The sequence below is a fragment of the Theropithecus gelada genome, chromosome 11 (assembly GCF_003255815.1).
Source record: "Theropithecus gelada isolate Dixy chromosome 11, Tgel_1.0, whole genome shotgun sequence".
Lineage (NCBI taxonomy): Eukaryota > Metazoa > Chordata > Mammalia > Primates > Cercopithecidae > Theropithecus > Theropithecus gelada.
Genome location: NC_037679.1, coordinates 16,530,949 through 16,550,924, shown reverse-complemented (window position 1 = coordinate 16,550,924; position 19,976 = coordinate 16,530,949). Strand labels below are relative to the sequence as shown.

At 54.7% G+C, this 19,976-nt stretch overlaps 2 protein-coding genes across 10 annotated transcripts in view; one reads left to right on the top strand and one right to left on the bottom strand.

The window, feature by feature from the left end:
- ARHGAP9 (Rho GTPase activating protein 9) overlaps nt 1-7,931 on the top strand; it is a 17,185-nt gene extending 9,254 nt beyond the window's left edge. The window contains exons 4-21 of one of the 7 annotated variants that reach the window (XM_025400992.1): nt 376-434; nt 740-1,073; nt 1,413-1,630; nt 2,498-2,719; nt 2,897-3,010; nt 3,203-3,295; nt 3,518-3,579; nt 3,715-3,805; nt 4,003-4,098; nt 4,238-4,393; nt 4,558-4,699; nt 4,784-4,891; nt 5,198-5,296; nt 5,468-5,545; nt 5,695-5,748; nt 6,003-6,137; nt 6,475-6,580; nt 7,509-7,931. In XM_025400992.1, the coding sequence (XP_025256777.1) occupies nt 376-434; nt 740-1,073; nt 1,413-1,630; nt 2,498-2,719; nt 2,897-3,010; nt 3,203-3,295; nt 3,518-3,579; nt 3,715-3,805; nt 4,003-4,098; nt 4,238-4,393; nt 4,558-4,699; nt 4,784-4,891; nt 5,198-5,296; nt 5,468-5,545; nt 5,695-5,748; nt 6,003-6,137; nt 6,475-6,580; nt 7,509-7,680 (2,339 nt within the window). In that variant the 3' untranslated portion in view covers nt 7,681-7,931. Of the gene's footprint in view, nt 1-281; nt 1,074-1,412; nt 1,631-1,972; nt 2,395-2,497; nt 2,720-2,896; nt 3,011-3,202; nt 3,296-3,517; nt 3,580-3,714; nt 3,806-4,002; nt 4,099-4,237; nt 4,394-4,557; nt 4,700-4,783; nt 4,892-5,197; nt 5,297-5,467; nt 5,546-5,694; nt 5,749-6,002; nt 6,138-6,474; nt 6,581-7,508 lie in introns of those variants that run through there. The other 6 variants (XM_025400993.1, XM_025400995.1, XM_025400994.1 and 3 more) reach the window with 6 other exon arrangements.
- On the bottom strand, nt 7,926-19,976 carry GLI1 (GLI family zinc finger 1). 3 transcript variants are annotated; one of them, XM_025400982.1, is made up of 12 exons: nt 19,913-19,976; nt 16,375-16,501; nt 16,077-16,169; nt 15,296-15,491; nt 14,909-15,053; nt 14,474-14,563; nt 14,245-14,382; nt 13,781-13,930; nt 12,369-12,533; nt 11,646-11,876; nt 10,490-10,757; nt 7,926-9,885 (listed from the first exon to the last, which is right to left on the bottom strand). In XM_025400982.1, exons 2-12 carry the CDS (start codon nt 16,472-16,474, stop codon nt 8,141-8,143), a joined length of 3,321 nt encoding a protein of 1,106 aa, XP_025256767.1. In that variant the 5' UTR covers nt 16,475-16,501; nt 19,913-19,976; the 3' UTR covers nt 7,926-8,140. The 3 variants fall into 3 exon arrangements, with proteins under 3 accessions (XP_025256767.1, XP_025256769.1, XP_025256768.1); XM_025400983.1 differs by lacking the exon at nt 16,077-16,169 and having other exon boundaries at nt 7,934-9,885; nt 15,296-15,461; nt 19,913-19,963; XM_025400984.1 differs by lacking the exons at nt 16,077-16,169; nt 16,375-16,501 and having other exon boundaries at nt 19,913-19,973.

The window sequence follows — 19,976 nt, the reverse complement described above, 5'->3', positions numbered from 1 at the left end:
AGTAGCTCCCGCCTCAAGAGGCTTGTGTATACAGGACAGTATCAAGGCTTCTCAGCTCCTAAAATTGTGTCCTGGATTGGGAGGGTGGTGATATTTTAACTCTGAATCCCTCTGTGTTTCTCCCACTTTGTCATTCTTTCTAATTTGGTCTTGCTATTTATTTGGCTTTCTGTTTCTCTGTCACCATGTCTCTCTGAGTCTGCACAGGAAGCACGCAGCTATGGTCTGAGGTGATTGGTAACGGAAACATTGATGCTTGTGTAAATTTAATAAAGAATAACACACATTTTTGTCTTTGTCATTAACCTTGTGTCTCCCTGTTCCTGTCTAAAACCTGATTCTTTCTTCTTATCTCCTTCCTGTGTCCAGCTCAAGACTCCCACCACCACCCAGGACCAACTCCTGCCCCTGAATCTTCTGATGGGCCCCATAAGGTACTTGGAGGAAGACTACTGACCTGGGTCATCTCCTCTAATTTCCTGCCTTGCCGGCCATGCAGCCCTGCTGACCACATCCTCTCTCACGTTACTTACATACTTCCTCACCAGACACCACCAGGAGTTCTCAGCCCCCAAAACCTGTCACCGATCCTCACCAGGCTGTCTGCTCTACCCTCTCCCCCCACTCAAGGGCTCCTGTCCCCACCTCCCTGCAACACTGCTCCTAGAACCATGTCTCTCTACCTGGAGACAGCCAGGCCTGTTCCCTTCTGGGTCTCCAGTGTCCCTTTTTCCCACAGGTGACAGTGCTGGCTACAATGCTGTCCAGCCGGTGGTGGCCAAGTTCCTGGGGGAGCCTAGGACTGGGCCCCCGAAGCCCTTCTCGGGGATCCCAGCTCTGTGCCCTCTATGCCTTTACTTATACTGGGGCAGATGGCCGGCAAGTGTCTCTGGCTGAAGGGGACAGGTTTCTACTGCTTCGAAAGACCAACTCTGACTGGTGGTTGGCAAGACGCCTAGAAGCTCCCTCCACCTCTCGACCCATCTTTGTCCCAGCGGCCTATATGACAGAGGAATCCATCCCTTCCCAGAGTCCAACTACCGCCATCCCCAGCCAATTGCTCTGGACTCCTGGTGAGTAAGTGCTAAGCCCTCCTCCTTCACCTTCCTACCTCCCCTCACCTTCCTACCTCCCTGGCTTCTGGGAATTATTGGGAGGACCCCCCTCCCTCAAGCTTCTACGAACCATTTTCTCTTGTTTTTCTTTGATCAGCCTACCTCTCCCCCACCCCCGGCCATGGCATCCTCATCCCACCACCTGTCCTCCTAGTCCCAAGGCTTCTAGGTCTCATGCCATTTTCTACATCCTGCCTCTGCCCTCCTTGTCTTCCCTGTGAGCTCCCAAGATGGGGGACCCAGTTACAACAACACCTCTGATCATCTGCCACCCACCCTCCCCTTTTCTGTTTCAAGGGCCGAAGTTGTTTCATGGTTCCCTGGAGGAGTTGTCTCAGGCCCTCCCAAGCAGGGCTCAGGCTAGTTTGGAGCAGCCTCCTCCACTTCCCCCCAAAATGTGTAGGAGCGTCAGCATTGACAGTCTGAGGCCCTGCCTTCTGAAGCCTTTCCAGGAAGGACCAAGTGGAAGATGCCTCTCCCGGGAAGACTTGCCGTCAGAAGCCAGTGCCAGCACAGTGAGTCACAGCTCTTCTGAGCTGGGCCCTGTTCTAGGCACAAGACAGACAGCACCCCTGCCTTCGAGGGACTCCCCTGGGGATGACAAACACAAAAACGAATAAATAAGATAACCCTTGGTACTACGATAAATCTACAAAGGCGAGTTAATGTGGTGGAGAGTGGCTGGGGTGTTGCAGGGAGGCATCTGTGAGGTGACGGCATTCAGTTGACTCTGAACCAGGAGGAGAAAGAGGCAGCCGAGAGGCAAACTGGGTAGGAGGTGAGAAGGGACAGCAGGTACCAAAGGCCCGGAGCGGACAGGGAACAGGGAGCAGTGGAGGCACTGAAAGGCCAGCCCTGTGTTCTTCCTTCCTCCAGACTCCTAGCCCAGGGCAGGATTTTTTTGTGTTCTGCTTGCCTGTTAAGCCACAGCAGGTCTCCTCTAAAGATGTGACTTGCTCAGCCCTTCCCTCTCTTTCTTAATAGTGGGTGGAAAGGGGCTCCTCCTGCCTTCTGTAGACCCTTCTCTGTCCTCTTTTACCTTGCAGGATATGAGGGTGGAGCACCCCCTTCAGCATGCCCCCGCCTTGCACACACACACAAAAAGCCTGTTCCCCTTTCCTGTGGCCCTGAGGTGGGGGTGGGGTGGGGGAGGCGGGAAGTTGGCAACAGGAAGTGAGGAGAAGAGCAAAGAAAACTGTGAGAGAGAGAATTTTTAAAAAGCAGCTGGGGCCTGGGGTTTCTCCCCCAGTACCTGGGTCACCTCAGCCTGGAGCTGGCGGTGAGAAGACGATGGGGAGGGAGTAGGAGGTGGGAAGGCCAAGAGAAGCATGGGAAGGGCAACAGGCAGAATGACCACCTCCTTCTTCCCCCTTTTCTGGCAGGCAGGCCCCCAGCCCCTCATGTCAGAGCCCCCCGTGTACTGTAACCTGGTGGACCTTCGCCGCTGTCCCCGGTCCCCACCCCCAGGCCCTGCATGCCCCCCGCTGCAGAGGCTGGATGCCTGGGAGCAGTACCTGGACCCCAACTCCGGACGCTGCTTCTACATCAATTCACTGACTGGCTGCAAGTCCTGGAAGCCCCCGCGCCGCAGTCGCAGCGAGATGGTGAGACCTTACCTCCTGCTTCTCCACTGTCCCCCAAGCTCTTCCTTCCCCTACTGAACCTTAAGGTAGTGTGTTTTCTCTCTGGGGCTCTCAGAAGATCAGAAGAATCAGCCAAGTATAAGAAGGGTGTGGAGGTGGCATCTGGATGTAGCTTTATTTCCTCCTCCCCTAACCCAGAACCCTGGCTCCATGGAGGGGACACAGACCCTGAAGAGGAACAATGATGTCCTGCAACGTCAGGCAAAAGGCTTCGGATCTGACACAGGGACCCCAGAACCGCTTGACCCACAGGTGAGATCCCTCCCATCTCCCAATCACATGCAGAAAAAGCCAGCTTGTTATGACTTTCTGTTTTGTGTAAAACATTCTCCATTCCCCATCACACCCCCTGCCTCTCACCCACATCCCACCCCTCTTCCCCCTTCAGCCAGGGATCCCTGAGTCAAGGGTTTCCCCACCTGCTTCTCCAATCCTCTCCCCTAGGGTTCACTCAGCCTCAGCCAACGCACCTCGAAGCTTGATCCTCCAGCCTTGCAGCCCCCTCGACCTCTGCCGCAGCTCCTGGAAGACCCCCATGTGAATCTCCCATTTCTTTGTGAATGCCAAGATCCTCCCTGCCCCACACCCCCCCTAATTCCTGCTCCTCAAAAACATCTTCCTCTTTCTGAATTATCCTCTTACCCAGCCCTCCCTCAGCAACTTTAAGGGACTTCACTCCTGGGAGACCCCCTAGGGAAAGCCGTGGCCACTGTGGAGGGCGCAGGGTGACTTACAGATACCATTCCCTCCATTTCCCAGGAGGTGGAAAAGTCGGGTCTGCTCAACATGACCAAGATTGCCCAAGGGGGGCGCAAGCTCAGGTGAGAACCCGGAATACAGCTAGGGCCTGGGCTGTCAACTCCGTAGGGTAGAGCAGGGTGTTGGAAGAGCACCCTCCCCGTGTAATTCTAGAATGACCTTTTCACTACCACTACCTCCCCTCTCTGCCCCCGCAGGAAGAACTGGGGCCCGTCTTGGGTGGTGTTAACGGGTAACAGCCTAGTGTTCTACCGAGAGCCACCGCCGACAGCGCCCTCCTCTGGTTGGGTGAGTGTGAGCTAGGGGAGCAGGAGGGGTGAGGGCGCTGCCTCCGCCTTACGCCAATGTGGGGCGCGGCAGCGCGGAGGGCGGTGCAGAGGAAGGTAAAGAAGTGAGGAAGCCTCCCACCTCCTCACAGTCCACCGGGGAGAGGGAAACATTGAAGGAAACAGCATCGTGGCCTCAGTTTCCTCCCTCATTGTCAGGGGCCAGCGGGTAGCCGGCCCGAAAGCAGCGTGGACCTGCGCGGGGCGGCCCTGGCGCACGGCCGCCACCTGTCCAGCCGCCGCAACGTCCTGCACGTGAGCGCCCTCCCGCGCGTCTCCAAGGCCCCACCCGACCAGAGGGCGCCCCCAATCTCCCGCGCAGGCCTCCCACTAGGTCTCCCTGCTTTTTATACTCCTCCCCGTTGACCCGAACGTTTCCCCGCCTGGCCCTCAGATCCGCACGGTCCCTGGCCACGAGTTCCTGCTGCAGTCCGACCACGAGACAGAGCTGCGAGCCTGGCACCGCGCGCTGCGGACTGTCATCGAGCGGCTGGTTAGAGGGGTGCAGGCTGGGAGGGAGGCTCGGGCCGGCCGGGACCAAGGGAGTGGGGTAGGAACTGTAGGAATCAGGGTCGGTGGGGGCAGGGTGGGCTCGGTGGAGAGCCCGGCCTGGGGCGGGGCTGGGACGTGGGACCCTGGCAGTGGGTCAGAGTCCCCCTAGGGGTGCAGATTTCTCTCCTCTCTCACCTTCGACACGGCCCGCCCCGGGTCTAGGATCGGGAGAACCCCCTGGAGCTGCGTCTGTCGGGCTCCGGACCCGCGGAGCTGGCGGAGCTGAGCGCCGGGGAGGACGAAGAAGAGGAGTCGGAGCCGGTGTCCAAACCGCTGCTGCGCCTCAGCAGCCGCCGGAGCTCCAGTGAGGCGCGGGCCGGGGAGGGAGGGTCCGGGAGCGCAGCGAGGCTCCTGGGCGCTCACGCCCCGCTCCACCTGCCTCCTGTAGTTCGGGGGCCCGAAGGCACCGAGCAGAACCGCGTGCGCAACAAACTAAAGCGGCTCATCGCAAAGAGACCGCCCTTACAAAGCCTGCAGGAGCGGGGTCTGCTCCGAGGTGAGGGGGCTGGGCCAGGTTCCTGGATAAGAAAACTCCAGCGAGGCTCAGAGTAGAGCTTCCCAGAACTAGACCACAGCCTTCTGTGACTGCTGCTTTCCCACTACCCCAGATTGTTTAGAGGAGAAGCCGGGAAGACGTGTACCCCTTTGTCAGATTGTTTGAAGCAGGGGAAGGGGGGCGGAGTGTATTTCCTTGCCCAGGCAGCCAGGAGGACCAGCCTCACTTAAGGGTAAAGACCTATGCTGAAAAGAGCTCCGGTGAGTGACGCTGGCACCGGCTTCCCGCCTCACTTTGCCTCCCCAGACCAGGTGTTCGGCTGCCAATTGGAATCACTCTGCCAGCGGGAAGGAGACACGGTGCCCAGCTTTGTGCGGCTCTGCATTGCTGCTGTGGATAAAAGAGGTCATTTTCTCAGAGACCCCAGAATTCTCTTCCAACAGGCTAAGGCGTAGAATTTTCTGCCTCCCCCATTCTACTTAGTCTTCCTACTGCCCTTTTTCTCTCCACCCTTATATTCCTCACCACACACACTTTTAAGCAGCAGTCCTCATCTACTCCTCCCTCATCTCCCAGGTCTGGATGTAGATGGCATTTATCGGGTGAGCGGGAACTTGGCAGTGGTCCAGAAACTTCGCTTTCTGGTGGACAGAGGTGAGAAGGTTTGTGGGCCAGTGGTTGTACTAAGAATGTGTTGCCTGAGAACCATGGGAGATTCTACATGAGGAAGCTGGCAGAGCACAGAGACCGTCAGGCTGGAAGTGCATGTCTTAGCTCCTGATCTCTTCTCATTCATGTTGCAGAGCGTGCAGTCACCTCCGATGGGAGGTATGTGTTCCCAGAACAGCCAGGACAAGGTACTTACATGGAAGACCCCTCAGATCCCTAAAACTTCCACATATCCTCTTTGTTTCCCATGGATACCTCCATGTACCACTCCTGGGAGGGTTGTCCTCATCCCCACCTTAGCTACCTTGCCCCACTGTAGACCCTCTAGGCATTCCTATAGTCTGCTTTGACTGGATTTCTCCAGAACTTCTAATCTCTCAGTCTCTAGATCTTTCTGGCCCTTCATGAGCCCTGAAGCCCCTATACCTCCTTCTCCCTCCAGAAGGTCGGTTAGATTTGGACAGTACTGAGTGGGATGACATTCATGTGGTCACCGGAGCCCTGAAGCTTTTTCTCCGGGAGCTGCCCCAGCCTCTGGTGCCACCACTGCTGCTGCCCCATTTCCGCGCTGCCCTTGGTAAGGATTGGAGCTTTGGAAAGAACCCTTGATATGGGGGACACGGGTGGTAAATAATAGAATAGAGGTTCCCTTATACTCTTCTTTCCCATTCTGACTTTAGAGATGGAAAATAACATTCAACTCAGGTGCCTACTCCAGGTGCTTTTTTGTGAATGTTTAGAGGGCTGAACTGAAAAGAATTATGAGGTAATAGTTGGGCTACGTGAAAAAGAAAGCTGTACTAGATTTGTGATGTCTTCCATGCCTGTAGGAAAGAGCAGTGAATTTATTCACCCTGTCCTAGCACCTTCCCTAACCTCACTCAAATGCCTTTCCCATTACTCTCTCTTTCTAGCACTCTCCGAATCAGAGCAGTGCCTCTCTCAGATACAAGAATTAATAGGCTCAATGCCAAAGCCCAACCATGACACTCTACGGTACCTCCTGGAGCATTTATGCAGGTCAGGAAGACTGAACCTCTTTGTTCATGCTGGGGAAGGGTGGAGTGGGGAATGCCACAGGGACTCCGTGCAGGTGGAGTGAAGGTAGGGAAGCACCCAAGTTTAATGGGCAGGTGAGGAAACAGGCAACCTCTGTGCAGGAGCATATTACCAGGGTCAAAGCCTTTTTTTAATTATTATTTTTATTTTTTTTATTTTTGAGACAGAGTCTTGCTCTGTCACCCAGGCTGGAGTGCAGTGGTGCAATTTTAGCTCACTGCAACCTCTGTCTCCCGGGTTCAAACGATTCTCCTGCCTCAGCCTCCCTAGTAGCTGGGATTACAGGCGCCTGCCACCATGCCCAGCTAATTTTTGTATTTTTAGTAGAGACGGGGTTTCACCATGTTGGCCAGGCTGGTCTCAAACTTCTGACCGCAGGTGATTTACCCACCTCAGCGTCCCAAAGTGCTGGGATTACAGGTGTGAGCCACCACGCCCATCAAAGCCTTTAGGTCAAAACTTAAAGATCAGCATCAAGTGGGGAAATGGAACCAAGATGCTGTGAAAGAAATAAGGGAAATCTTGCCTCTCCCTTCCCTCTGCCTCTTTGTCTCCCATTGGGACCTTGCTGATGGCTTCCTTGGTTGAACTGGGCCTGGGCAGTGACTTCTGAGAGGGGATGGCCATTTGAATTAAAGACTCCCAAACCGTGAGCAGATAGAACTGTTACAGTAGTACCTAAAGCCAGAAGAGGCAGTTGTATCTTCAGATTGTATCCTGAAGGTTTCTCCACTGGTCCATCTCCATTCCCCTGTGTCTCTTTGTTTTTTTTGTCACCACGTGAAGGAATCCCAGAGTGGCCTCCCCCCTGCTCAGACCTTTGAAGGGTTAGATTCTATGAAGTGGCAAGCTGCTGCCATATATCCCCTTCCTTTGCCTTTGCCCACAGGGTAATAGCACACTCAGATAAGAATCGCATGACTCCCCACAACCTGGGAATTGTGTTTGGACCAACCCTGTTTCGGCCAGAGCAGGAGACATCTGACCCAGCAGCCCATGCTCTCTACCCAGGGCAGCTGGTCCAGCTGATGCTCACCAACTTCACCAGCCTCTTCCCCTGACCCAGGGAAGGAAGAGAAAACCTATTTCCAGTCATCTCTGGTGGTGAGAGGCTGGTGTTCTGTTTTGAGGACATCCCTTTAAATCTCCCAAATGACTGTCTCCATCTTCATGAGTGTGACTTGAGGGGTTGGGATGGGTGAGGGAGCTTCTCTAAAGAGGAAAGTGAGTGGATTAACCCCTGCTTCTCTTCTTGTTCCCTGTTATCATTCCTCCCCAACATAATAACACATAAAGTGGCATGTTGTTTTTTTTTTTTTTCTGATGCAGTTCCTTTATTATCAGGAAACAGTGTCATTATCAAATTCCTCCTCAAAACATATACAGACTATACACAGCCCCCAGCCCATACCTCCCATCCCTGGGGCATCTTGTGCAGGGGACTGCAGCTGCCCCAATTTTTCTGGAAGGATAGAGACCCCTTAGGAAATGCAATCTGTGACGGATGAGATTCCCTACTCTTTAGGCACTAGAGTTGAGGAATTGTGTTTCCCCAGGCAAGGATCTCAGTAAGACACTCATATTGCCCACAGCCATGTTGGGGGGCCCAGAGGGAGGTGGGGTATGTCCAGAGCTGCCCCCCTGATCATGGGAAGGAGGAGGACTCAGCCCCTGGGCCTCATCCAGAATAGCCACAAAGTCCAGCTGAGTGTTGTCAAGATCAAGAGAGTCCAGAGGGTTACATACCTGTCCTTCGGGAGGAGGGTACAAGGCAGGACCCCCTCCTAACCTGCCCACCTCAGGATGGCCACAGCTGGGGTTTGTGCCTCCCACTTTGAGGGGCCCATAGCAAGTGGGCAATGGGGGCAGAAGTCGAGGTGGTGCTGCTGCCCTATGGGAAGCCCTGTTTGCCCCCACTACAAAATTTTCATGGCATGGTGAAGGGGTGGGATAGGAGCCTGACTTGTGATTGGGCAAGTTGGGTCCAAAGCCAGGTCCATATGTGGTCACTGGAGCTTTAGCAGGGCTTGGGCTAACCTGGGAACCCCCCAGAAACTTGGGACTCTGGTAGGAAGGTTCCTGGGCTGAGGCATCTTCCCTGCCCCCACCCTCCCACAGCAGCTCCTGTTGAGACTGAACATAATTACACACAAGCTGAGCCTTGAGCTGCCCTGTGGAATGGGTGGGGGAATCAAAGTCCAGGCAAGGCCTGGGTTCTGAAGGAAGATAATCAGGGGGTGGCTGGGTATAGGGGCCTGACTGGAGATACTGGGGAGGAGGGGGCTGGGGGTAATGGGAAAAGAGAGGCTGTGGATGTGGGGGCCCCTCACTGGGGTGGGCATTGAGACAGGGTGCCAGTCCTGTGGAGTCAGACCCTACTGGGCACCCCTGTTCTGGCTTGACTTGCACTTGTCCATAATGTTCAAGTCGAGGACACTGGCTGTAGGCTCCACCTAGAGCCTTGGGGCCTGGGTACAGCCCAGAGTGGGAAGGGAACTCACCCCATGTTTCTTGGGTGGGGTCATGATATGAGGCCTGCTGGGGACAGGGGTTGGGGCCATAGTTGGTGGGTGGATCAGGCCCAAGAGGCACAGAGCCTGGACCCCTCGCTCCATAAGGCTCAGCTGCTGCCCCTTCAGGTCCCCCAAATCCCAGAGTATCAGCAGGTGGGAAGTCCATATAGGGGTTCAGACCACTGCCCATTATGGAGGTCCCAACTTCTGGCTCTTCCTGTAACCCTCTAGTATCCATGGCAGCATTCTCAGTGATGCTGGGGGACTGTGGTGAGTAGACAGAGGTTGGGAGGTAAGGATCGAAGTTCTGTCCTCCCCCTGCCACAGTGGGTGTTGTATGGACACAGCCCAGGCTCTTGAACCTCTGGACTCTAGCTGGAGCAGGATGGTCAGCAGCCCGGGCTGGGTCACTGGCCCTCCGGGTGACCCCTGCATTGGGGTTGTATCCTGGATACTCGGCTCGGCTTCTCCAAGGAGGCATGGGAAGACCTCCTATCCGATCCAGGCTGGATGCTGCAGTGGGCGGAGTACCACCCCCTCTGACTGAAGCGTATCTTGCCCGGAGCAGGTAGTGCTGAGCAGGCATAAGGCCAGGCAGGGAGGATGCTCCATTCTCTGGTGGGGAGCCAGGGGGAAAAGGAGAGGCCAGGGAGGAGCGGCGGCTGACAGTATAGGCAGAGCTGATGCTGCTGGAGCTGCTGCTGCGGTGGTCAAGAGAAACTGGAGGGCCCACGCGGCGGGACACAGGGGTACCTGCAAGTTATGGGGAGAAAAGGTAGGATGGTCAAGGAGTCTCTAAATCTCACCCTGCCTCCTCCATGCAACAGCCTTGTCCTAGATTCCCAGGGATAAGCTCATTATCCCTAACCAGTCAGTTCTGTCTCCTACTACTTCCATGTCTATTCTGTTTCTGGGTTACCAAAGATTCAGGGTTGCTATGAACAGTTGTGCAGGTTGTATGCTGCACAATCCTAGGGAACAGCATTCGCATCATAGCCTTTGCATACTTGTTTGTTTTGTTTTGTTTGAGACGGAGTTTTGCTCTTGTTGCCCAAGCTGGAGTGCAATGGTGCAATCTCCGCTCACTGCAACCTCCTCCTCCCAGGTTCAAGTGATTCTCCTGCCTCAGCTTCCTGAGTAGCTGGGATTACAGGTGCCCTCCACCATGTCTGGCTAGCCTTTGTGTATTTGTACATCACAACTATTTTCTGATAAACGGAAAGTGTATTGAGGAAGGAGATCTTTTTTTAATTATACAAAAGTGCCACGTGGCAGCCCTCAAGGGTGACTTCCTCCTCTCAACCTCAGGGCAGGTCCAAATCTCACCTTAGCCACACCTCCCACACCCAGGTCTCACCAGTGTGGGACAAGCTGGGCAGTTGGAGACCCCGGGTCCCTATTGGCCGGAGTTGATGCAGCTGGTCCAGCCTGAGGTTCTCAAGGCGGCGAAGAGTGGATAGACCAGTGCCAGCAATGCAAGGCCCCTCGTCCAAGCTGGAGAGGTCTTCAGTGCTGCCCCCCGCATTGCCAGCCATTTCTACACCGCTGTCTGTATTGGCTGCACTGCCTGCCGGGGAGTGGTCGCTGCTGCAGGATGACTGGGCCCCAGGACTTGGCTGTGGCTTCTGTGGAGAAGATGAGGTCTGAGGGCAACACCCTTCCCCACAGCTCCTTCAACTTGATGAGTGGCTGAAGCCTGTGTCCCAGTGACTGCTGGGGTTCCAAGGAAGTTTGTAAGTGTAGAAAGGGCTAAGCAGGTAAGAGATAGGGGAGCAAACTGAATGTGAGACGTTTGATGAGAAGAACTTAGGCTGGAGCACGGACTGGCTGGACTCAAATTCTTGCTCTTAGTTCTATGACCTTGGGCTATTTCTCTATGCCTGAGTTTCTTCATCTGAAAATGGGACGAGTGAGTCCCTTTCTCATGAAGTTGCTGTGAGGAGTACATGAAATTATACATGTAAAAGGCTTGGAACATATACTAAGCGCTATTTAAGAAAGAGTTTGAGTTGGATGCATTGGCTCATCCCAGCGCTGTGGGAAGCTGAGGTGGGAGGATCGCTTGATGCCAGGAGTTTGAGACCAGCCTGGTCAACATAGCGAGACTCCATCTCTACAAAAGAAGAAAAATTAGCCAGGCATGATGGTGTGTACCTGTAGTGCCTCACTCAAGCCCAGAAGTTCGAGGCTGCAGTGAGCTATGATTATGCCACTACACTCCAGCCTGGGTGACAGAGCAAGACCCTGTCAGAAAGAAAGAGAGAAAGAGAGAGAGAGAGAAAGGAAGGAAGGAAAGAAGGAAGGAAGGAAGGAGAGAGAGAGAAAGAAAGAGAAAGATTCTAAAATCTCTAGATTTGGGGAAGCCCAAAGAGCAACACTAAGACAAGAGACAGGCAGACTGGTCACAGAAGAGTGATTTCTATAGGAGGGGACAGATGGGTTGGGAAGTAACTAGAAAGATGTCCACAGGGTGGGCTGGGGTATGGAAGTGAGGGTTGCCTGGGCTCTCTCACCATGGCACCCTCTGGCACAGTCAGTCTGTTCTCCTCCCTGATGGGACCTCCTTCCCGCTCCCTCTTGGGCTCCACTGTAGAAATGGATGGTGCCCGAGGCAGGGGGCCATCCCCACGGTGCCGTTTGGTCACATGGGCGTCAGGACCATGCACTGTCTTGACATGTTTTCGCAGCGAGCTGGGATCTGTATAGCGTTTGGTGCAGCCAGGGAGCTTACACACATACGGCTTCTGTTGAGTGCAGAGTGGAGACAGAGGCAAATGGATCAAAGTGGAAGAATGCAGAAGAAATGGGAAAAAGTGATGACAACACGGGGGGCAGGGGAGGAGCACACAGCACCAAAGGAAGTAACGAGGGTGGAGGCCTCAGGTGGGAGTCAAAGATGCAGAGATTAAGTGGAGGGTTAGGAAAACTGACAGCCTGGGAAAGATGAGGAGGTGAACCCAGGGCTGTGAGGTCCCATAAATCCAGGGGATGGAGGGATCAGGGGTCTCCTCTAGATGGCATATTTTAGGTTAGCCCTTTGGCTGGTTAGAGGTTAAAGGTAGGAGGAGTGGTTAAGTGAAAATTCTGGGTTTCAGAAAAGCCTTTTCTGGGCGAATTATGTGGGGAGAGGGACTCACCTCTGTGGAGTGGGTGCTGGGCTAAGGGATTTCTTATGGGGCAATCTCCCTGGTAGGTAGCTTCTCAAGAGGGGAAGGTCTCTTAGTTGGGGCATTCACCTCATTGGAGTGGGTCCGATTCTGGTGCTTGGCTCGGTCACTGGCATTGCTGAAGGCTTTACTGCAGCCCTCATGCTCACACATGTATGGCTTCTCACCCGTGTGTGACCGCAGGTGCGTCTTCAGGTTTTCGAGGCGTGAGTATGACTTCCGGCACCCTTCAAACTGGGGGACATGCGGGGGGTCAAAGGATAGTTCTCAGACAGAGGACATGGAGATGGAAGGAATCCTCAGTCTCCAAAAGGACACACATCAGAGAATATAACTCAAGATGAAAGGCACTGGGGCTTTGAGAGAATTCCCAAAACTAGGGGACAAGGGCAGGTAAGAACTTGGGGAAGGGAAGCAGTTGGAGGCACTCTCTCTGTGGGAATATAAAGATGCTAGAGCATCTTCTGACCAAGCCAGGGCAGATTTCCCTGCATAGGGATCTTACGCCGTCCCAAGATGGGGTCATCTTGGGGGAATGGGCTGTTGTCCTTGATGCAGGGTTTATCCATTAGGCAGAGTAATAGGCACAGTACTGAAGGCCGACAATACTTTAAGAGGCCCACGAACATGTTTTAATGTCTTTAAAAAAAAAATTTTTTTTTGAGACGGAGTTTTGCTCTGTCGCCCAGGCTGGAGTACAGTGGCATCATCTCGGCTCACTGCAACCTCCGCCTCCCGGGTTCAAGTGATTCTTCTGCCTCAGCCTCCCGAGTAGCTGGGACTACAGGCACACGCCACCACGCCCAGCTAATTTTTATATTTTTAGTAGAGAAAGTGTTTCACCATATTGGCCAGGCTGGTGTCGAACTCCTGACCTTGTGATCTGCCGGGCTCAGCCTCCCAAAGTGCTGGGATTACAGGTGTGAGCCACTGCTCCCGGCCTGTTTTTTGTTTGTTTGTTTTGAGACAGAGTCTCACTCTGTCGCCTAGGCTGGAGTACAGTGGCATGATCTCGGCTCACTGCAATCTCCGCCTCCTGGGTTCAAGCTATTCTCCTGCCTCAGCCTCCCGAGTAGTTGGGATTACAGGCGGCCGACACTACGCCCAGCTAATTTTTTGTATTTTTAGTAGAGACAGGGTTTCGCCATGTTGGCCAGGCTTGTCTCCAACTCCTAACCTTGTGATTTGCCCGCCTCGGCCTCCCAAAGTGCTGGGATTACAGGCGTGAGCCACTGCGCCCAGCCTGGCCTGTTTAATTTCTTTTAAAATCAAGCAGAAAAAAAATGAGCTTTTACATCCAAGAGTGTTTTTATATATATCATTATATTCATCTTTATGCCAACACAGTCGCACAAACATTATTTTTAATATTTGTTTATGGAAGAAAGGACTTACAAAAGCAAAAGTCTGCCTTGGGCTCTACCTTGAAGGAGAGCCCCGATTTAGGAAGAGACCCTGGACTTGGGACCCTGGTGCCTCACCGTGCACTTGTGTGGCTTCTCGCCAGTGTGTCTGCGCATGTGCACCACCAGCATGTACTGGGCTTTGAAGGGCCTCAGCTCCCTGGAGCAGCCCCCCCAGTGGCACACGAACTCCTTCCGCTCCCCGTGGATGTGCTCGCTGTTGATATGCTGAGGGAGAAGATACAAAGGCTCTCCGAGGCTCCGCCATGCCCCCAAGGTCCAGAACAGACCTTCCCTCCACTCCCTGTTCCTCTTCCACGACTCCAACTCAAGGAGGAAGAGGCAGGAACAATATCATATCTCACATCTCAGGTCTTCCAGCTCCCTAAGGCAAAGTTGCAACTTCTGAGCTTCTGCCTACCCAACTGAGCATTCAACCTCAGTCTCCTCTGACCTCCTGCCCTCAGCCAGATTCTACCATGTCCCACTCAGAATCTCCTAAAGTTTTCGGTTAGCCATTCCTGTTACCCCCTGGGGCTCACGTGCACCAGCTGCTCTTGGGAGTCAAATTCCTGGCTGCAGCCATCCCAACGGCAGTCAGTCTCATACACAGATTCAGGCTCACGCTTCTCCTCTCTCTCAAGGTCCTCTCGCCCATCCAGCATTCCCAACAGGGAATCCTAGGGCAAGAGAGGCAATCTTAGGGTCACTTGGGTGACAGCTTTAGTTTTGCTCAGGTCCTAGAGGTAAAGCTCCCGCCCATCCCCTTACCTGTATGCCTGTGGAGTTGGGGCTGGACATATCACCTTCCAAGGGCTCCTCCCGGCACTTGCCAACCAGCATGTCCAGCTCAGACTTCAGCTTCCCCAGGGGAAGAGGTGATGGTGATGAGGGTGGAAGTCAGCAGAAGGAAGAGGAAACCAAGCCAGGTCTTCCTGCCCTAAGTGCCCCCACCCAAGCAGCTGGAACCTCCTGGGTTTGGAAGGGACTTCCTCCTCAGACTACACTGGTGAATGGGATGGGCAAAAGATCCCATTTGGAAGTGTCTGACTCAACTGCAAGGAGTGAACCCCAGCATCCACACCTCTTTACTTTTCTAGTACTGAAAACTTATAACCCTTGTCCTTCTTCACCTTTCCCCTACAAAATCCACCACCCACCCACCCTGAGCTAAGGGAAATCAGGTAGCAATATGGGGACTCTCACCTGGCAAGTTGGGAGGGGTCCCCGGGACTGAGGGTGTGGGATCATCCCACCCCGGGCAGAGTCATGGGGACCACAAGGCTGGACTCCAAAGGAAGGCGAGGGCCCTTTTTGGTGATTCATCTGGGCTGGGAATCCCAGAGATGGGCTGAGGAGGAGAGAAGGCAGTTACTTAAGACAATCTGGAAGTCTCAGGAGGGATTGGGCTATTTGGAGGATTTCTGGAAGACTTGGGATTTTAAGTGGTTGAGGCAGTCCCAGGGAAGTACTGAGGAGAGTTGCCCTTGAAATGACAAGGATTCAAATAGGGTCAGGTGGTTTGAGGGCTTGAGACTTTTAATGGACTTGGGTAGGGGCTTTAGGGGCCTCTTGGCCCGGGGCTGACTGCACCTCATGGTGCTGATGGAGAGATGGCCATAAGAGCCTCCTGGAGATGTGCATCGCGAGTTGATGAAAGCTACGAGGGAGCTGGGTGAAGTGCGGATAACCGTCTGCAGGTCCAGGCTGGCGTCCGACAGAGGTGAAATGGACAGTGCCCGCTTCTTGGTCAACTTGACTGCACTCCGGGGAGAAGAAAAGAGTGGGCCTGGGGCAGGAGACAGGGGAGATGGATATGGTAAAGGGACATGTCTCTCCACACACCTAACCTATAGGTCCTGACTTGGCAAAACCAATGAGACTTGATTCTGCTTGCCCTACTGATCCTATCTGTGACTTTTTTTTTTTTTTTTTTGAGACAGAGAGAGAGAGTCACACTCTGTCACCCAGGCTGGAGGGCAGTGGTGCCATCTTGCCTCACTGCAACCTCCGCATCCTGGATTCAAGTGATTCTCCTGCCTCAGCCTCCCCTGTAACCGGGATTACAGGTGCACACCACCACGCCCGGCTAATTTTTGTATTGTTAATAGAGATGGGGTTTCACCATGTTGGCCTGGCTAGTCTTGAACTCCTGACCTCAAGCGATCTTCCTGCCACAGCCTCCCCCTAAAATGTTGGGATTACAGGCGTAAGCCACCACGCCCAGCCCCATCTGTGATTTCTTGATGGTGCTCTGACACCTCACATCTCCAAACATCTCCTCCTCCAAGTGAGATCCCCTGCCCTCCCACTTTCTCTTTCAGAACAAGTCAGAGAGGGGCAGAAAGGGGAGAGGTGTTGCCTGAGTCCTCACCCTCAGTGCAGCTGTTGGTCTCTCTGGCTGGCCCATAACTGTGGGGGCCAGACATGAGGTTAGCTTGGTGGCAGAAGGGCAGGCCAGACAGTCCTAGAAAAAAGAGACAGCTGGAATGGGAATGGAGGACATGTAAGCCTCACCTTAAAACCCCAGGCAGGACCTGATCCCAGGATTCCAGGTCCATATGACATGGGGCCTCAAATCTTGTAGATAGGAAACTGGCATGGGGCGGGGATGGGCCCAAGTGGGAGATCTGCCAAATCCTCAAGGCCCAGGAATTGGTATATACACTGACCTTCTGTCCCCACACTGGGGGCCCCCTGACTGGGGAGGGGCCGGAGACAGCAGGGCTCGCCATAGCTACTGACTGGTGGTGGGGTCATCGAGTTGAACATGGTGTCTCAGAGGAGTGTGTGGGGACACTGCAGAAAGGGAAGGTAGTTATGAAGGTGGAGGCAAATAGAGACGGTCAGACAGCAGTCTCAGGCACTGAATCCTGGGCACAGCATCCCTGGTGTCCCCAGCCCCTCTAAGACATCTGCCACGGAAATCGAGTTGAAAAGAGCATCACTGGGCCGGGCACGGTGGCTCACACCTGTAATCCCAACATTTTGAGAGACTGAAGTGGGCGAATCACCTGAGGTCAGTTCAAGACCAGCCTGACCAACATAGTGAAACCCCCGTCTCTACAAAAATACAAAAGTTAGCCAGACATGATGGTGGGTGCCTGTAATCCCAGCTACTCGGAAGGCTGAGGCAGGAGAATTGCTTGAACCGGGGGACAGAGGTTGCAGTGAGCTGAGATGGCACCACTGCACTCCAGCCTGGGTGACAGAGTGAGACTCCGTCTCAAAAAAAAAAAAAAAAAAAAAAGCGTCACTCAGCCAGGCAAGGGGTAAGGGGAAATGTCCCAGAGAGGCAGAGGGAGTCTTATAGTCTGTGTAGTCTGGGGATCTTCTTGGGAACTGGTGGGAGCTTTGCCTGTGTGGAGAGGGCATGTTTTGGATTAATTGTGCCTATATTAACTTCAAGTTATTTTAGTAACATGGACCCTCTAATTCTTCTTGGGCCGGCTTTGAGGGGTGGGATGGAAGAATACGTGTGATGAATCTGACTTCAAGCACTGGGCCGCTCTGCTTGAGCCTGTTTCTCTTCTCATACCCCTCTTCGGGGACAGCCCGTGTACAATCTCTGCAGTGTCCAGCAGAGGGAGCCCTAGCCACAGTCCCGACAGAGAGGCAGGTGGGGCCAGGAGGCAGCACAAGCGATCTGCCCTCTTCTTTTAGGCAGAAAACTGTGTGGAGGAGGAGGTAAGGTTCCTGAGGGGTCTCCTGAGTCTGTTGAGTACAAAGGTGAAAGCTGGTGTTATTCTGGGGTAGTTTAAATCGGGTCCAACTAATCTTTTTGGTCTCTGTTTTGGGGGAACAGGAAAGAAAGTATGAGGGGAGACTTGAGAGAATGAAAAAAACAATGTCGTCGTTATAAAAGAGCAGCGAGGAAGAAGGTGCTGCGGTTCGTTTTTCTCTCCAAACTCCAGTTTTGATTCCATCCCGGGTTTTCCGGTCTCCCGAGAATAAGGGTGGGGTGGGGCGGGGTGGGGTGGAGAACCACCGGGAGCGGGCCGGGCCGGCCGGCGCGGTGGGTGATCCCGGGATGCTGGGATTTAGGGTGAGGGCGGGGTGAGATGGGGAGCGGAACCCGGACCCCGCGACCCAGTCCGAGCCCGGCAGCCTGGGCTGTACCCTTCCTAACTCCTCCTTTTCCAGCCGAGATGCGGATCCCGCATCCAAGACCTCCCAACTCGACCTTGGCATGTTGGGGGCGGGGGGCACAGCTGGCTGGCAGCTGGAAGGGGGGACACTTCTCCCGCCTCCTTCCCTCTATGACTCACCCAGGGGAAGGAGGCAAGTTCGCAAATGATCCCCCAAACACTAGAGACTCCCCCAAACTTGCCTACTCAGTCATCTTACTGCCCAGCTGCCGAAGAGCCTCCAAGGAAATGGGGCGACATCCCTCCTCGCCCACGCGTGCCACAGCCCACCCACATCTCCCCTTCAGACTAGTAAAAGGAAAATGTTGCCAACTTTTTTAGCTTCGGTAAAGTTTTTCTGGGGTGTGAGAGTTCGGGATGGGACAGGGAGCTCTAGGGATCCCCTGCCGGAGCCCCAAACCATCTTCGGTGTCTCCCTGTTTTCCAGCGTCCCCCTCGCACCCCCGCTCCCCAACTCCCAGGAGTCGGCTCCGCCCCCCTACTCCCGGTCCCGCCTTCCCCGCCCCCGTGCCTCCTCGGCCCACCCAAGTCGCCGCCGCAGGCACTGGCTGCAGACGGCTCTGCTCCCCCCGCCCGCCCCGGGAGCCCAGTCGAGCGAGCCGTAGGGGTGGGGGCTGAGGGGCGGGACACATTCTTCCCTCCTCCTCTCAGCGCATCCGGAAAGCAGGCAGTGGCGCCCAGGGGGGCACTACTGGAGAGTGGGGGGTTCCCGTTGATGAGGTGAGAAAGGGAGAAGAATCCAGAAAGTATGGGGGAGAGAAAGGAGAGAAAGTGACTGGGTCAATAAAATTAGGTGTGTATGGGGAGGAGGAGTGGCCAGGACACCTTAGGTTCCTGGTTATCGCAACTGGCTTCCCAAGGGTTAACCCCTCCAGACCCCCGGGAACCCCCTGGTGACGTCAAGGGCGGGGATGCCAGGGAGATAATGGTGGAGGGGGAGAGGTCTCTGGACCCCGCCCCCTAGGGAAAACCACCCTTATTCCGACCCTTACATCTCCCCCGGGAAACCGTCCGCCTTCTCCCTGTACTGGAACGTAAAGACCTACCCTATAAGACCCCAGCTCTCCAGAACCCTAAAACCCTCAGTCCCCAGGCTCTACGGGGTCCCCTTTCCCTAATCCTGTCCCGAAAGCTAGCTGCCCAGGGCTGATTGTTTCGGGGTCATGGGGCCTGAAAGAGGATTCAGAGCGGGGAGCAAGGGCAGGCAGGGTGGTCTGAGCCGGAGGAGGGGCCTCGATCCCCAGCTCCCGTTTGGGCGGGGGGCCAACGGGGATACACAGGCTGGCAGTGGCCAGTGGTCCCGCCCAGCCCCGGTAGGGGTCTCCTTGCCGCTGGCTCCCGCTGCCCCGGTGGTCCTAAGGTCAGAGGGTCAAGACAAGGTCTCCCCGGCTCCTCCTGAGCGCCTTGCCCACAGGCCTTGGGACTCAGGAGTCCAAAATTGCCTGGAGTCATTCTAGGGCCTTCACTAGACCTTGGACAGCCCCCACTCCCAGACCCCTTCCTAGTCCAGAAGACACTCCTTTCCCCCAAAACACAAGCATCCACTGGCACATCTGTCACAAGACAGGTCAAGGATTCAAGCCTGGCTGGCCCCTAGTAGTTCTGTTGCCTCCCACACACCCGTCCCCACCCCACCTGGAGCTCCCTCCTTTGCAGTCCCCTCCTTTCAGGAACACTGACGTCTTCCTGCCCCACGCGCAGACACACACCTGGAGTTCCCTCTCTACAACGCAGACCTCCAACTAGCCATCCCTCCAGCCTCTTCAGCTCAACCGCATGAAAGTGAGATATTTCTAATATATAGGAGAGGCTGAGACAAAGACCCACGGTTCCCTAATACAGAGATACACAGACTGACAGAAGAAAAAAAGGAAGAAAAAGAATATTTAGAGAAAGATACAAGTGATAAATTTGGAGTTTCTAATGTCTCACTCCAGACTCTCCCACCCCTATTTTGCCTCTATGTCCCGGGTCTGGGATGAGTCCCTAGGAAGCTGAGCATCCCCTCAGGCCCCCTCCCCCACTGCTCCCAGGTGGTCCCCCGCCTGCCCCTCCTTCTCACCTCTGTCTGGGCGCTGGGCTCGGGATGCGCGGTCCAGGGCTGGAGTCTGGGCTGGGGGGTGTGC

Excerpts from the sequence above, each read along its gene's own strand:
- GLI1 (XM_025400982.1), bottom strand. The coding sequence starts at position 16,474 with ATGTTCAACTCGATGACCCCACCACCAGTCAGTAGCTATGGCGAGCCC. Across the intron at positions 10,758-11,645 it reads CTGTGCCAGAGGGTGCCATG|AAGCCACAGCCAAGTCCTGG; the intron begins GTGAGAGAGCCC and ends TCTTCTCCACAG. Across the intron at positions 9,886-10,489 it reads GCCCAGCTTGTCCCACACTG|GTACCCCTGTGTCCCGCCGC; the intron begins GTGAGACCTGGG and ends CATAACTTGCAG.